The sequence below is a fragment of the Bactrocera dorsalis genome, chromosome 5 (genome assembly GCF_023373825.1).
Source record: "Bactrocera dorsalis isolate Fly_Bdor chromosome 5, ASM2337382v1, whole genome shotgun sequence".
Lineage (NCBI taxonomy): Eukaryota > Metazoa > Arthropoda > Insecta > Diptera > Tephritidae > Bactrocera > Bactrocera dorsalis.
The window spans coordinates 37,742,396-37,759,479 of record NC_064307.1 but is presented as its reverse complement, the minus strand read 5'-3'; the positions used below and the strand labels follow the sequence as shown (position 1 = coordinate 37,759,479).

The 17,084-nt window shown below is 34.8% G+C and overlaps 3 protein-coding genes across 5 annotated transcripts in view; 1 reads left to right on the top strand and 2 right to left on the bottom strand.

Annotated features, from left to right (window-relative positions):
• LOC125779046 (kelch-like protein 17) overlaps positions 1-17,084 on the bottom strand; it is a 134,522-nt gene that overhangs the window by 30,708 nt on the left and 86,730 nt on the right. The gene's annotated exons all lie outside the window — the stretch shown is intronic.
• Positions 1-17,084, top strand: part of LOC105230313 (kelch-like protein 17) — a 134,882-nt gene that overhangs the window by 44,314 nt on the left and 73,484 nt on the right. The window lies entirely within an intron of this gene.
• On the bottom strand, positions 2-15,691 carry LOC105233709 (tyrosine-protein phosphatase non-receptor type 61F). The gene is made up of 7 exons (XM_011215862.4): positions 14,935-15,691; positions 3,729-3,902; positions 3,100-3,362; positions 2,798-3,023; positions 2,582-2,728; positions 1,876-2,510; positions 2-1,806 (listed from the first exon to the last, which is right to left on the bottom strand). The coding sequence occupies exons 1-7, from the start codon at positions 15,097-15,099 to the stop codon at positions 1,602-1,604; spliced, it is 1,815 nt and encodes a 604-aa protein (XP_011214164.1). The 5' UTR covers positions 15,100-15,691; the 3' UTR covers positions 2-1,601.

Sequence of the window (17,084 nt, the reverse complement as noted above, 5' to 3'; positions counted from 1 at the left end):
CTCTTTTTTTTCTAATTGCGTTTGTTGTGATACTTCAATTTGACATTTTCATTTATGATATTTCACATTTGTGTGATCTGAGAAACATTTAAAAACAGCTGAGTTTCTATGCGTTGTGTAAAATATAATTTCGGCTATGCTTCACATGCAATGTTTGTCTATGCAGTGCTGTGCTATGTATACATAACAAATCTTTCGTGTGGTCTATGTAAGCGTAAGAAATCCGGACTTTTATCCAGTTAAGAATTGTGCTCAGAAGACTTTACAAAGAAAGTTGGGAGAATTTTGAGTTATTAATAGAAATATTGAAAATTACAGCACAATTATTGTACCTCTAAATAATTTAACTGCTAACGCCAAGAGTTTAATATGCAAGTAAAAATTGCAATTTTTAGCACAAAAATATCTAATACAGTTCTTAAAAATTAACAAATATATCGATAACTTTTGTTAAAAAATCGAATGTTTACGGATTATTAAAATTTGCTTTTAGCAGCGACTTCTCAACTCAACGCTTAAGTATAAAAATACCTTAGAAATTGAAGGAAATTCTTGCGCAACATTTAGTGCGGTTAGAAAGAAAAGTGTGGCATTTCTCAACTTAGTACTATTCATCTTATATTCTCTACTATTTTTTATATAATGTTATGAATTGTAAATATTTACACAGATGTAATTTGTTCTAGTTTTCGTTATACATATGCTCAGTCTATTGCGGTTAATTACAAATACGAATCGAGCAGATATTGTTTTGATACTTTGTAAAACTTAAGTTTCAATTTAAATGTATACCAAACTACTGAAACGGTAAGAAAAAATTCTGCTGGATAGGTCAAACTAATAGAAAGTGTACAAAACACATTTTGGGCGCTCGATATGAATATCATTGCTCTAAATATTTTCGTTCAAGGTCACAAGTTAGCTGGCTTGAGCTTAAAGAGTTCTACTTGTAAGAATAGACTTTTTTTTAGTAAAACGTTTATGTTGTTAGATTTCAAAAATATGTAAATAATTTGGCTGAGACTTATGTAAAAATTAATATGTATGTATATATGTAAAAACTATGCCTGAATGTATGAATTTTAGGTGCATAGGGTGTGGTTTCTTGTGCGTGTTGTGGTTATAAGTAACTGAAACCAAAGTTAAAATATAGAGCTCTAGGTATTTATGTCAATAAAAGAGAAAATATTTATTACGCAAATGCTTTGGAAAGTAACGGTCAAATTAGTAAAGTAAACATTTCATAAATATGCTTCAAGATTTTACATCTTATTCAAAAGTATGAATTTATGTAGATAACTATGTACTATTTGCGATTAATTTATGTATGAATGTATTTTGTAAATGTATTTGGATAATCTGCGTCTCAATTACATGCAAAATATTAACTCTGATTAATTCAATCAACATTAAATATTCTAAATAATAACTTATTCGCATTGTTGTTATTGATATTATTGGCGAGAGCGTTATTGTATATGTAAATGATGGAGCGCTTTAGAGCATGTGCGCGACACAAAGTTAACTATCAATTGTTGCTGATTGCGGCCGTTACGCCGCTCAGTTGTATTTACCATTATTTGCAACACTCTGGTTTTGCTTTAGGCTAATTTCGAATATGCATACACACAAATCACACCCACAACAACACCCGCCGCAATATAGGTAATTAATGACCTTCGTTTTTTCGCCGCATGTTTGCTCTCTTCGGATTCGCGCTGTTTTCGCTTGATCTCGTTCACTTTGTGCTCGATAATTGCCTGTCGTTCGGCACGTTTTCGTCGCTTCAACTCATTTTCGGGACTTCTATAAAGGATTGATAAATTTGTTTTTAGTATCGTGTACCATACACATATAAGAGCATTGGTAACTTACCCGACTGTGTTTGAATTACTATATGTAACATCGGTGCCGTTTAATTTAACTTCGTCCAATTGCTCATTAAAGCCGCCTCCGCCACCACCGCCGCTTGCCCGTTCACTGCTTATACTCCGTTCATGGACAGCGTTAGCGTTTTTCATATCGTCCGCTTTGTCATCGTTTTGTTCATTAATTTGTTCATCATTATCGTCGTCGTCGTCACTTTCATCATTTTCGAAACATTCATTTTCATCACTCTCTGATCCATACACATGATCAAATGAGGCTTCAGTGATTTGAGGCTGTTGTGGTAAAGGTGGCAGCGGTCGATTTGACAAACTATCAGCTGTTTTTTCATTGTTTATGAAATTATTCAATGCATCCTTGCTGGTGTGATTTGCATTGTCGGTGAGTGCGTATAATTCCTCGTTAAAACTTTCACTGGCTGGTATTTTTGGTAATGGTTTACCATGTAGGTTCAACGTTAATGAACCGGCAGGGCTACAACCGGCCATTGGCAGTGGTGTTAGGGAATGTGTGCGTGGTGGCAACGGTGGTGGAACATCGCCACTAGCTATTATATCTGTAACATACTGTTCATCTGCACTGTCACTGCTGGTAATTGGGGTTTCTTTGTAATTTAGAAATTCCTGCAATTATTACGCAAATTAATATTTTTAAATGTTCAACGAATGAGCGAAGTATATAAAAAATAACTTACTGGATCTTTGAGCAATTTAATACCCTCTATGATTGATTGATAAGAGAAAAATAATTGATCTGCAGTCTGTATTAAGCCCATGCGATATCTGCGCAGCTCAAAAAGCACATCCTGCACAGAAACATTCGCTTCGCCTTCCTTCTCGATCTGTAAATAAAACAAGAAATATTGCCATATTACTGTGTTACATTTAAAATTGCTTTCTCACACACTAACCAGTACTAAACAGCAGTCAACTAAACAAAATGTGCCAGAACGACCAATACCGGCACTGCAATGCACAACTGCTGGTCCCACATCGGCATCGAGTGCGCCTGAGTCCCGCACTTGTTTTAGAAACTGTAGAAACGCTACTGGTGAACTAGGAATGCCAAAGTCTGGCCATGTTGTGTAGTGAAATTGCAGTATTTCACGGCTGGTATTTGTTTCCAGATCTGTTAGCCTTAAGATGAGTTTTGTGGATATTTGTAGTAAATTTAAGAACTTGTTTCATTCAATTTAATTGTTTATATACTTACTTGAACCATCTGCGACAGAAATTCTTATATTCTTCGCAACGTAGAAACTCAACGGTCAAATCAACTTCTTCTAATCTCAATGCATTCTCAGGACCCTTTCTGTCTGGCCAATAGTGATGACATTTAACTTGTTTCTTTTCCATTAATTTGTTCAACATTAGAATGGCTTTAGTATTTTGTTCCCAAACCATTAACCAAAAGTGGCCGACGGTGTCCACTAGCGGCCCTTGTGTTAAAATATATTTGCGATCGGCACGTTCCAGCTGAATGGAAATAATAGAGAAATAAGACACATATTGGATTACTTTAAGTGAGTACACACATGGGTTTCACGACTTCAAAAAAATTCCTTTTCAATTTCTTATTTCTAGAATAATTCTAATTTTTCAAGTTTCTACGAGTTTCTAATAGTTCCGGAGATACAACCGTAAGCAGTTCAACGGGCAAGGCCAGCGCTATTGTTACTCTAAATTTTAAAGTTGATTTTCTCTAGTCAAAATCTCTCGATAACCTTCGCAGCGTTCTTGATAAAATTTTAGACAGATCTGCGAAATTTATCATCCATTTCTTCTTCCCCCCATCGAAGCCCATGTAACCCCTTAATTCGCTCATTTTTATTATTGGCTTACCTGAACAAGATTTGCATTTATATAGTCTACACTGCCCCTATGTATAATGATGCGAGAGTGATCGTACGGGTTAACATCTCTGTATCTGTTTAGGCAGCGATTGTAAGGTTTTTCCGATTCAATAGTGCCAAACTGTTTTTCACTAGCTTCACGTTCACAGTGATCACGAATTTCCTTGAATGAAGAAATAAATGCTTTTTTAATAATTTAAATATAACAATTAAAATAGAGCTAAGTTCGGCCATAACCGGGCATTTTATTTACATATTTATACAATCTCCACGACAGTCTGTTCTACGTTACCAGAATTGACCCGGATTTCATCCGGTCACGGGCTGTTTTTTTTTGGAGATCTAACCCCGTTTGTATCGGTAAGTTTTAGATTTTGGATTTTGAAGTCTCGAAAAATTTTTGACAAAACTGCATAATCAAAAATGTTGCGTAAATATTCAACATTGTAATATTCGAAGAAACCGAAGTTGTAGTACGATCTGAACAATTTTTTTCGGATATTGTACCGTTCCTTTGGAAAAAAATCCATGCCAAATTATGTGAAGATATTTTGCAAAGTAAAAAAAAATCCACATCGTGCTTATTATACTTGTAGTTATATGAAAGTCAAGAAACGTCACGCTGATTTGTTATTGAGGTGACTTCCTTTGATGAAACACAACATTTACTCACGGCATACACACACACACGCGAAACAGATGGCTTAAGACTTCGTAGTGATATCATGCCACACACGCGACATGCAATTGAATGCATTACAATATAAACACACACACACATACGTATGCATACTTAAAAGGGCAGAACACACACAAAGGCCGATAAAAATTACAAAGATTTCTGAGTATTATGAATGAATTTCTGTCGAAAAAAAAACACAAATGCAAAAGCAAAAAGATAGAAAACTTGAACATGGAGCAACTGTTGTCAGCTCGCTATCATGGTGACCGTTATAATCGTCATACATATATAACACTTTTCTCACATGCATAATTAACTAGGCTAACAAATTTTAGCGGCGTTCGTGCTTAGAAGAGTGCATTATTTTAACTGTTGTGTGTACATACATACACATGTATATAGTTCTAATCACATGCTTGTGTGTGTGTGAACGACTCAAGGTAGTGCAAGCGGTGTGCAGGCAGTGCATTTAGCTCCTTATATGTATGTATGATCAATGTCGTGTGGTAATGTGAAAACATTTACCCAGTTGTGCTCGCGTGTGTGCCGGTATGCAAACACTCAAACACGTTGTACATGTGTATGTAAACACACGAAGCGTACAGTGCGAAACCCATCATTGGATATCTTAACAATTCACAACGAAAATTGAATTGCACATAATCTTGTACTCATTAAAAATAAAAACAATGCAGTCGTTATAAACATATACATATGTATACATGTGTATGTATGTATGTACATATTTAACTTGAGAACTGGAGCGAAACAGAGTGCGATGTCAGAGGAATGTTGTAGCTAAAGATGCTTTTTGAGTGTAACAAGAAAAAAACGTTAACCTCGGCTGCACTGATACCCTTTACAGGTACATTTTTCATAGCATAAAGGGGTATACAAATATTTTTTCTTGACGTTGATCAATCAGGTTAAATGGCAGCTAACTAAATACATAGTTACATACATGTATACATATATGTTGTAGTGATCCAATCTTCGATTATGCTTATGCTTCAGATTATAATCTTTGCAAAATTTCATGAAAATATCTCGTCAAATTAAAATTACCATACTTGAGTTCGATGAGTGAGTTAAAAAACTTAATTTATTTTTCAAAATCTATGTCGTCCCCTCAAAGTAATCCACCTTGGTCCCAAGGCACTTGTGTCAACGTTCTTTCTAATATTCGAAACAGTTGTAAAAGCCCATTTCCGGAATAGGCTCCAAATCGAATAACTTCAATTGACTCAAAACGGCTTCCCACGAGCGGTTATTTGAGTTTGCTGAATAGCCAGAAGGCACACGGAGCTAAATCAGGCGAATACGGTAATTGCGGCACGATATTGATTGAAAATTTGACGAAAAACTTACAAAGAATCAATGCAATATGCGATGATGCATTATCGTGATGCCAAAACCACGAGTTGTCGGCCCATAATTCCGATCTCTTTTTCGCTCTCTTCGCGCAAACGAAGCATAACATTCAAATAATATTTTTTTTTTGAAAGTTTGGCCGGTCAGAAGGAATTCGGAGTGCACCACATTTTGATAATCGAAGAAAACTGTCAACATAATCTTGATTTTCGACCTGCTTTGACGTGGTTTTTTCGACTTCAACTCACCTTTGCCACGATATTCGGCAGATTGATCATCTGCTTCTGGGCCGTCAGCATAGATCCAAGACTCATCACCAGTAATAATATGTTTCATGACATTCTGGCAGTCGGAAAGCATTGTTTCACAGAAGTTAACGTGATTCTGGGTTTCGAAAATGAATTAAGTGATTCTGGAAACAGTCGTGCTTTCACTTTTCCCAGGTTCAAATGGTTTTTACTGATCCTTCCGATATTCCAAAGATGCCAGCAAGATCTTTGACTATTAATTGAATAATTTGTAGCAATCAAAAACACTTTCTCGCGACAAACAATTATGACCGAATGCTTTTTCCATCATTCTCAACGTGTTGGCACCAGAAATTGATTCCGCACACAAAATTTAACGGAAAATATTTTAATTTTACTTATCGTAAAATTCGCCGAATGCACTTTATGTACTTTAGAAAACCTTATGTACTATACTAAACCCTAATGATTTTTAATTTTGATGTGAATTTTAGCACAGATGTTCCACCAAGGTAAAAAAAAAAATATTTAGACGAATTGGTTTTCGCGCCAAATTTAAATTAAACAGTCTTACTATTTTTTGTCCAAAAAACAGTCAACGTTACAATTTCGTGTATGTGTTGGGGCCTCTTCGGCAGACATTACTCGTACGTTATAAAAGTATTTTAAAAATTTTGTAGCAAATATTTTGTTGACTTATATATACAAGTATGTGAATTAAAGGGCTGCATGAATACGCAAAAAACAAACTTTGAGTCACTGTCCAAAAATTTCAACTTGCACTCACTCACACAACGTAAAAATGAATTCTCATGTTTGGGTGAAATAAGGACCGAGTCTCATTAGTGAGAAGAACAACGAGTTCGCTCAACTCATAGCACTCTCACAAGTAACGATCCACTCTCTGTAGAATTGGTCTACCAAAGCATTTCATTCTGTTGGTGTGAATTAATTCTGTGCAAGAAGGATGTTGGATGAGTGAATGATGTTCGTGTGAATTAACAACTGTTAACTCGAGTTATTCTAGTTGCACGACTAGAAAGAAGTATGTAAATACGCATAGATAATTACATACGAATATGGATAAAAAAAATGTTTCCAATATTCAATTTTATTGCAATTTTTCATAAAGTTTATTTAGGGATTAATAGATTTAACAAAATATTATAAAAAAAAAATATTTTAGAACTAAAACCTGTCCTTTGGAACAATTGAAAAAAAAAACTCTTTTTAAATCTATTCAACCTTGCCAAAAATTTCCCAAACCTTGCTTTTCCCAGCTCAATAACCACTGTATATTTCCCTTTCACTATATTATCCTTAATTTCATTAAGCTGCTGCCTTAGTACAGGCGTCGGACTGGGTTGACGATGCAGATTCCATCTAATGTTACCTATTTTTGTAAAAAACAGAGACACAGTGTAAATTGTATTACAACATGGCAAATATTAGCAAACAATTGCACTGAATTTCGCGGTCAATTACTTACATCCATTATTTTTGATGAAAATATGAAATATTAAAATAAAAATCTGCCAAAACTATTTTTACCCCCTTTTATCTCCGTATACACAAAACAAATGACGAATTTAAAAATTTAATAAACTGTCTCGTTAAGCGTCTACGGCCAGTACAATGCAGGCAGGCAAACTTGTTGTGGGGAAAACCCTTCCGTTTATCTTCTCTATTTGCTTGCTTAGCTGAACACTATGGGTGCACACTGTTCTGTTAACAGAATTAGAGAAACAATGAATTCACATAACAATAAGTGACGATCACACACTATTCCACTACTAAGCGAACGCTAACGCTTTGCATTCATTGCTGGTTGATGATATGAGTGTGAGTTGGGTTTGTTTATGAGATGAATGAGCTGAGTCTACCTGCTAGCGATAAACAACAACTCACAATGTCTTCTCTGTATCTGCATTCACATAATTCGAACTCAGCGTCGGCGCTGAACTCGAGTTATGAGATGAATTCATAAATTCTCTGTTGCATTCATAGCGTGAATTAATTCTTGCAACCCTTTAATGTGAATAAGAATACGAATGTGAAAATAGTAGTAGAAAGCGGAGTAGATTAAAAAAAAGTGTAAAAAATCGATTTCTCATTAATTGTTAAACATACTGTAGCGCCTGTAAGTATACTACTTCCTGAAGAATTGTTTCTCGGGAACATCCCTACAAGAAACGGCAGATGGATTCACCAATACACTTATATTTTTTATGTTAGACATGACGGCCAGTTTACCTGTCAGCTGACCGCCACTGTTTTTTGTTAAAAAGAGATACCTACGATTTACAGCAACAACTTACGGTTTCACATATTTTCGGTATTAAGTTATATGTTAGTATACCCAATACTTTAACTTAATTTTGTTAAGATATCTTACATAGTGATGCTGTTGTTGTTGTAACGGGTACCTAATCCCCGTTACGATGGTAAGGATTAGATAAGTTGAAGTCGGCGTCATCCAAATGGTAGGCTCAAGAAACGTGCTTTTTCTACGCGGTCGGATCAAAGGGAGAAGAGTGTCATACGGGGGCTCATTGCACGCTGGACATTCATAGATATATATATTAGATTTTTCGGGGTCTATTGTAGATAAGTAGGAGTTTAACTTGCTACAGTATCCCACAACAGACGGTTCTACGCACTGGAATTGATCCGAATTTTATCCGACCAAGGGCTGGTATTTCAGAAACCTAACCCTGTTTAGTGATCGATGTATGTGTTATAAACCCAACTGGGCGTCTAAAATTCTTATTTTAGGTATAAGCCACCATATACCTAAAATAAGAATTTTAAACTGGATTGTATTATATACTGCAAAGTAATAGAATTAGATGGAATTTAAAATTGTGACATATGGGAAGTTGGTGTGGTTTATTCCGATAATGCCCATTTTTACACTGTAATATAAGAATGGCAGTATAAGTAAATTTGGTTGAAATCGATCTAGTAGTTGTAGGTATGGACATTTGAAATTACATTTACAAGTAAGCGATGCCACGCCTATTGAAAAATTTGCACACCAATTCTTATGAAACATTTAAGCACAATAATGGCTGTGAAATATAATACTTCCAACGTATTTATTTAGTGAGTTATAGCCTTTTCAGTTTTCAACATAACCGTTATATAAGGAGTGGCCGTGATTATCATTTCGTTCAAGTTTAGTTGTCTCAAAGAACCGTTAGGTGAACGAAACTATCATACTCAGTTACAAAATGTTTGTGAAAAGATAAGAATAATAACAAAATCTGTGTTAATAACTGTATTGCCAATTAAAAAATTATTATTCCTTTGTATACATACATATATTAATATCCATATACACTTAACGGTAAACATTTTTAGTTTTTATATTTATTTATTTTTGCATGACTTGTCACATTTTTGGTTATTCCACTTTTGATTTCTGTGATTTACCTATTTATAATTTTTATCAGTATTGCCATCGTAATAGAGACTTTTCGTACACGCAAACTTTTACGACAGAGTACTTATATGGGAATTACTCATCAATTGCTGATCGATACGTGTACAGTTGCGGTCAAAAAAAAAATAGCACTATATACATTACATTCTACAGATAAAATTTTTAAATATATTTCATCATTTTTCTGATTTGGCTGCAATCACTATAGAATATCGTTACGTGTGGTGTGTTCTCTTTCTAAGTTTGAATAGGACGTTACATTGCAACTGCTCGGTTTTCAAGAAAATGTTGCTTGGTCAAAAGCGAGGAATATCACCAAAAATTATAGCACTCTTAACCAGACTATGCAAGCCATACAATTCGCCGTGGCATGCGAGAGAATAAACTAAATGCTGGAAACTCTAGGAAAGTGTTGCTTCTCACTGCAAAACACGTAGTAAACGAAAATCCACTTAGAATGCCTGGTTGCGAGGTGGCGAAAGATTCTTTAGACTGACAAGTTAGAAGACCTATTAATGCAGAAATTACGTCACGATATACCACAATAACAGTAAGGCCCGGCGGCCTCAGTATTAAGGTTTGGACGTGCTTTTCTTACTATGGCATTGGCCCAATTCATTGGATTAGAACTACGATGGATCTGCATATATACATTGATATTTTGCAAAACGTGATGTTGGTTGTTGCCCAAGAGGAAACGCCATTAATTTGGACAATGCAGCAGGATAATGATAGCAAACTAGCAAAAAGGCGCGTTAATGTTTCAAGAACTCTCGGGTAAGCTTAATGCAATCGCCAGAACTGAAGCCAGTTGAAAATCTTTGGATCGATTTAAAGAAAGCTTTGTTCAATTGACAGTAAAGACTAGATAGCTCCAGTTCCCAAGATTTTGTCTGTCAAACATTTATTACCGGTGAGGTGCTATCATTTTGATCGCGGCTGTATACATGTATGTACATGCTCTCTGCCAGTTGTTTTGTTTACACGCGTAAGAGTCGGCTGAATTCGTATTCATACACCACATTTTAAATGGAAAATAGTATTTTTCCACTAAAAGGTTAAAATAAATATGTTGCAATTATTGAAATGAAACAAAAACTCAAAACGAGAAGCATTGTATATACAATAATACTTAGATCTTTAAAGATACAGTCACACAGATAATGTATTAAGCACATCAACCTAGGAGTAAAGGTTTTTTTAGAATTTGTAGTTGGTCTTTTTGACAGCTGTTATTTGATTTATGCTCAGTTTGGTTTGCCATATCATAATAAACAGACTTACTCCAGAACCACGTATGAAAATCGTGCAAATATCGGCTCAAAACTAGATGGCGACAATAACCAATATTCACACGAACATTTTTAATGATGAAACTCACCTTTGGTTTGATGGTTGAGACGGGGTTACATCTTTAAAAAATTATTGTTTGGTGTGCTCTATGGATAGAGGTATGTACATATGTATTTGCCCATGTTTTCTCAAATTATAGCCGACCATATTGTTACAGTCAATTGGCAACGCTATACAGCTATGATTAATGACTTAAGAGGACGCTTAATGCCAGACAGCGAAGCAATCAATTTATTGAAGGAAACTTGTCTTGTAACTCAAAGAACCGCTTCGGGGAAACCGTTTTGAATTAATTGAAGACATCAGAACAAAGGTCGACTGACATAAACAGCTGCTGTAAAGACACTTGTTGACAGATCGCGCTAATTTTTGCCATCCTAATTACGTCCAACCTAAGAAAAAAAATTTACCTGTCTTCCATATAAGGGAGAGTTTGAAATGAAGAATTTCCGATACTTTCTGGGCAGTGTGTATGTATCTAAAAAAATATTATTCTTAAACAACAAGTTGAATTAAGTTAGAATGGTACTTCTCACTGAAAACCTTCACCTTTATCTTTTTTCGTGAACATAACTGTACATAAGTATGTACATACATACGTAAAAATAAAAAATTTGTAAAGGTAAATTTTGAACTTTTATTTACAATGCCCATTTATCATAGACAAACAGCAGTGACTCACGTTAGGCACGAGAATCAGCTGTTCGTTTAGTATATACATATGTATGTATGTACATGCATTTGCCAGACGATGCCTTCTATGTCTCGTTATTATGCGTTATTATAGCGTATGAAAATCATTTACTTATTTGAAAGTTCACCAAATTGAGCGACGACCGCCTAGCTGTCTGACTGACCTTCCAGGAATGCCGTTTGCGCGTTTGCTTTCAATTTAAACGTTTTTATACTTTTTGCAAGTTTCCGTTTCACCTCTTTTCGTTGAAAAGCGTTACTAAAAATGATTTGAGCGAGAGTGAGAAGAATGTGACATGGAAAGGAATATTATCCAATATTATAGTATTATTGCTTTTAGCACGAAATAAATATTAGTCTGTATACATTTTCTCGGAAATATAGCGATTAATGTTCAAATTGCGATTTTGTGGGAAGTTTGCTTCGAAATGTGTGGTTTTTGTTTTTTAATTCCGTCTTAGACAGGCCTCTGCCTGCAAATGTATGTGTGTTCATGTCTGGGTATCTGGATGCTGTGGTGAATACCATTTTCATACGCATGTACATATGTATTTACTTATGCATTGCTGTGAATATTTCAAGGAAGGTACGAATGGGTATTTTGAAACAGGACATATTGAAATAGCATCGTGAATATTAGTTATAGTGAATCACAATTATTTTCGGTGGACATTCATTGTAATATGTTTTACGCATATTTAGCGATAATTTATTTTCAATCTCAAACGCAAGTTAAAAATTCGGAACTATTTGGAATTCTGAGTAACTGTTGACGATTCCGTTAATTACAGCTGCTTGTGATTTTTTTGTTTTGTTTAGACAAGTGATAAAAAAAATCTGATTCTTATTTAAAAGAAGGAAATAACAGCGGAGGTGAGGAAAGTTCTCTGATCGCCATTCACTTGGAAATGGCCAGCAACGATTCTTTTACATACATACATATGGCTCAAGCAGCTCACGAGATCCGGTCTTAGACTAAGTATTCTCTACGTGGTGAGCTAAAGTGAGAAGGCGTAACATAAGTGCATGCATAGAACTCAGGAGGCTGTATAATATGGACCCTAAAGCAAAAAGGATAAAAAACCTCCTATGGCGCGCACACCACGCCTAATTTTTGACCGGACATGGAAATATTAGACTCTAGATGATTGGGTCTTCACTAATAAATATGAAATAAATTTCAATTAGTCCGATAAAATCCAGTACGTTCAGAAGACCACAAGAGGAATTGCCCCCGTGTACAGTGATAACTAAAAACAAATATTCAATGAGTTACGTGGTTTGGGTTGGAATTTCCTACTATGGATTGGTGTTTATAAATAGTTCCTTGATTGTTCCAGATATACTGATATTCTTAAGAATTTTTTGGAGCCAGCAATGAATGACAGGTTGCCTGTAATCACTGACCTAATCTTTCAGGATAACTCTGTGTCGTGCTACCGAGCAAAAAGTATAAGAGTTACATTTTTTCTGACTATTTTTCTTTTCTCTTTCGAATAATCAATACAAAACTTGTATTTTTTTTTTGCTCTTTAACATGAATCCAGAGTTCCCTTTAACATGAATCCAGAATTCTGAAGTACATTCAGAAAGATTACATTAAATAAAATTAATATTTCTTCACCCTCGATCAACAAACAAACTCTTTTGTCAATATATCACCTCTCAAATAGATTAAGATGATTTGTATTACGTTATTGATGGGGACTCTAGTTTTGATACAATACAATACATGCCAAGGGTTTAAATATTTCCTCCATAGTCGAAGTAACTGACTTCAAATTTCGAAATTAAACATATTAAAATTATAATTAATAAATTTATGAGATCATGCCGCATGCGGTCCATTAGTTTCGGTTAATATTACCATTAATTTCAGTTTCCTAGTGATTTTCAATGAAATACTCGATCAGACACAAAAACAAATTTGCTTGTAGGAATAATTATTAATTCAAAGTAATCTCTAATTATAGGTATATGTAATTACTTAGTAAATGTATTTCTCTTTATTAAAAAATGTGAATCACCTAAATCAAGGCAATATAAAAACAATATTTCATTTAAATTATATATTAAAATTCGTATAATGCAATTCAAAATAAGCAATGTGAAAGTGACTTAATATAATTTTATTATGAATTTTAAAAGCAATAATTTCCTGCAGGGTTCACTTGTAGATAACAGGTAGGTGTTTGTTAAAACAGCATATGTCCATACTCATTGACGGATTGCAGAAAATATAAATTCCAACACAAATATAATTCCACTACAGCTTGTCAGCTCTTTTGGATGACGAGTTTGCAACAACAAATTATACCTTACTTGAAGCATGAAAGTACCTGCATCCAAAGAGGTCTGTATTATGACGTAACTATTAGTCAGCTGGCTATGTTTAATATTAATGTGAAATACAAATAACTGACTGTACATACATACATACATATGCGACATGTATGTAAGCAATACTGAGAGTGGGTGTGTAAACAATGCAAACCTCCTAAAAGACATTCGCGTGCACATTAGAGAGACATGTGTAGTTTTAAAATTAAAAAAAAAAGTGGTCGTGAAGGGTAGGGAAGTGAAGAAAGGTTGTCTTTTATAATTTTATGCTATGGTGAAATGCCTTATAATTTCAGAAATTATCAATTCAACGCCGATAATCGATCTATTTGATAACATGAGCATCACGTCATTTGAAAATTGGTGAGATCAGTTAAATAGCATGCCCATGTTGCTTAGAATGCACCCAACATGTTATCAGGTATTTTGATCATATAACAACTTTAACTTTATTTAATTTAATTAGTTGTGAATCTTGTGTGCTTTTTTCCTGGAAATGCCCAGCGTATTTTGAAATTGTGAAGTGTTTTTGAAGTGTAGTGTATAGCGTTTACTTCTTTCACTCGTAGCTTTCCAATCGACATGCTGAGCTTAATCTCCCCAACCAAAAGTGCACAAGTAAATAAAAATTAAACATCGCTACATTCAATTGTATACAAATGTGTATACGACTACACTTTTGTACATACCATGTACAAGCTGGTTTGTAGGCAATGACTATGTACTTTCCTAGTTTACTTCTTGATTCTCTCATAGATTTCGTAGAAGCCAGCATAAAATAAAAACAAATAAAAATAGTAACTGTGAAGGCGATGAATATGTGGATAATACAGGGTTAATAAGAGCAAAAACTAAAAACGTTAGAATTAGCGGAACAGAGTCTATACCCTCTACGGAAAGGAATTATACACCAATATAATTGTATTACACCTTAGCAAATAACTTCCTATTTTTGTTTTGAAAATTATTTTTGTAAAAAATAAGCACAAATTGGACAAAAATCTTTTATTTCATTTTCTTTTGGGAGCATTCACCCCACTGCGGTTTATTGTTTACTGTTTACCTGGTAGCACCTATGCCAGCCTTGTCGATCAGCAATTCTATTATACTCAGCTTCTATGGTGCCGCTGCCGCTCCCGTTGGCATTACCTGCCGCTATGGTGCTTCCCACATTATCGCTGTCACAAGTACTCGTTGTTGTATCATTTCTATTAGTAGTTGAAGTCATCTTTTCACGTTTTCGGTTCGTTTAACAATTTATAATATTCTTTAAAATATGGTATTTAAATGGATAACCAATATGTATAACTTTTAAAAGGTGTAAATTTTTTCGTGGTTAACTTCGTTGAAACAGTGTAATAATTGAATGTCAAACATTCCACACAAGATTATTTATTACTTTTGTTTTAGCCACAATCACATTGGTATGACTTATTTCATGATAATTGCCGGAAATACACAGAACACTATATTATAATAATTGGAAGAGTGTATCTTTGTAACTTTTATTATAGATTAAAAGAAAATCGAGTTGCACATTTGATGATAAAAAAATAAGCAAAGCGAAGAACTTGCCGATTCAACACAAGCTCTGCAAAATATATATTTCCCTTGCAATACACGCGTACACTATTCAATAAGCTTTATTAAAAACTCTTTATTTATTCGTTCTCGTTCACACAATTAGCAAAACGTAATTTTGCATTTTGCAAGCAAAAATTAAGAAATGTAATGAAGAAATTTCGCACTTTAATTCGTCTCTCACTTTTTTGTCCAATGGTCGTATTGCCGCTGCGAATTGGATGGTGTGTCATGTCAAACAAATTGTAGGGTTGCATCGTGAGGTAATGCATAGTGTTGCCAATATTACCTTAAATTAAAAGTATATTCCACAGGGTGTACAAGAATTGTATAATTATTCAATATTATTAGGAATACATAATTTTTCGCGATTTTTATTTTTTCCTTTCGTTTGTTACTGTTAACAAATGTATACATACGTTAGCATATCGGTTATCTCCAGTTAGATCAATTAAATCAGTGGTTAATTACCCACCAGCGCCAACAGAAATTTCTGTTAAAGTTTCTATGAGCTCAATAGACAAATCTAACCGAAACTCTTATGTAAATTTAATCGTTAATTTCTTTTTTTACTAAAGGCCTTATTAATTACAGAGTGTGTAAGGAATATGTGGACCTCAATGTCTATGGCTAACTTTAATCGAAAAGACAGTCAATTTGTGAGTTATATTTTTATTTATATATTTTCCTGACACCTTAACCTGCAGCGATCCGTGTAAACCCCTACTTCTCTTTGTCTTTGGATGGTCAGTCTGGACCGCGAACACGAAACTTCGCCAATTGTCTCTATCCCGTGATTCGTTTCTTCGCTGGAACATCATCTTCTATGCGAATGACTTGGACTGACTAGCTCATTCGTCGCATTTTTCTCATTCGCATTTTTATCTATATCGCCAAATAGTTCAAACAGTTCTCGTGGTTCCACTTTCTTCGACTTTCACGTGGACGGCTCCAAAGATTTTGCTAAGAATAGTTCTATCGAATGCTCCGATTGCTTTCTCATCTCGGGGGGGTCATCATAGTCTATGTTTCTGCGTCATATAATAGGACGGAAGTAATGAGAGATTTATAGAACGAAATTTTTGCTCGGCGAGAGGAGCTGCTTCTTAATTGTCTACCGATCCCAAAGTAGCACCGAGATATACAAAGTCCTTAAGTTTTGCAAATTTATAGCTGCAAACATTGATGTAGTTGCCAAGACGCGAGGGATCTTTGTATGTGGCCTCTAGACCCCTTGTCTTGCTTTCGTTCAACACATGACCAACCTGCTTCGCTTCTTTATCTATGCTTGAAAAGGCTGCGCTGACCGCTTGAAAAGCGGCTTTCAAATCGCCAAAAAGGTGATAAGTGTCGATCTGTTTGTCAAGAGTCTTCTCAAAGACTTAACATATTGTGAAAATCTGGTCTAAAGAGACATAATCATAAGGTAAAATCACTTTTTTTAAAATGGGCTTAGAAAGAACTTTATACGCGATATTAAGAAGATTGATTCCGCGATAGTTAGAGCAGACTGTGATGTCCCTTCTTCTGGATAGGGCAAAGTACACTCCTATTCCAATCATTGGGCATGTATTCATCCGAGCAAATCATGCTTAGCAGCTTTTCCAGCACCTCACCGACAGCTTTAAATAG

Coding starts and splice junctions, on each gene's coding strand:
- LOC105233709 (XM_011215862.4), bottom strand. CDS start 15,099: ATGACTTCAACTACTAATAGAAATGATACAACAACGAGTACTTGTGAC. Junction 2,511..2,581: donor TTAAATTGCTCAAAGATCCA/GTAAGTTATTTT, acceptor TAATAATTGCAG/GAATTTCTAAATTACAAAGA. Junction 1,807..1,875: donor AGTAATTCAAACACAGTCGG/GTAAGTTACCAA, acceptor AATCCTTTATAG/AAGTCCCGAAAATGAGTTGA.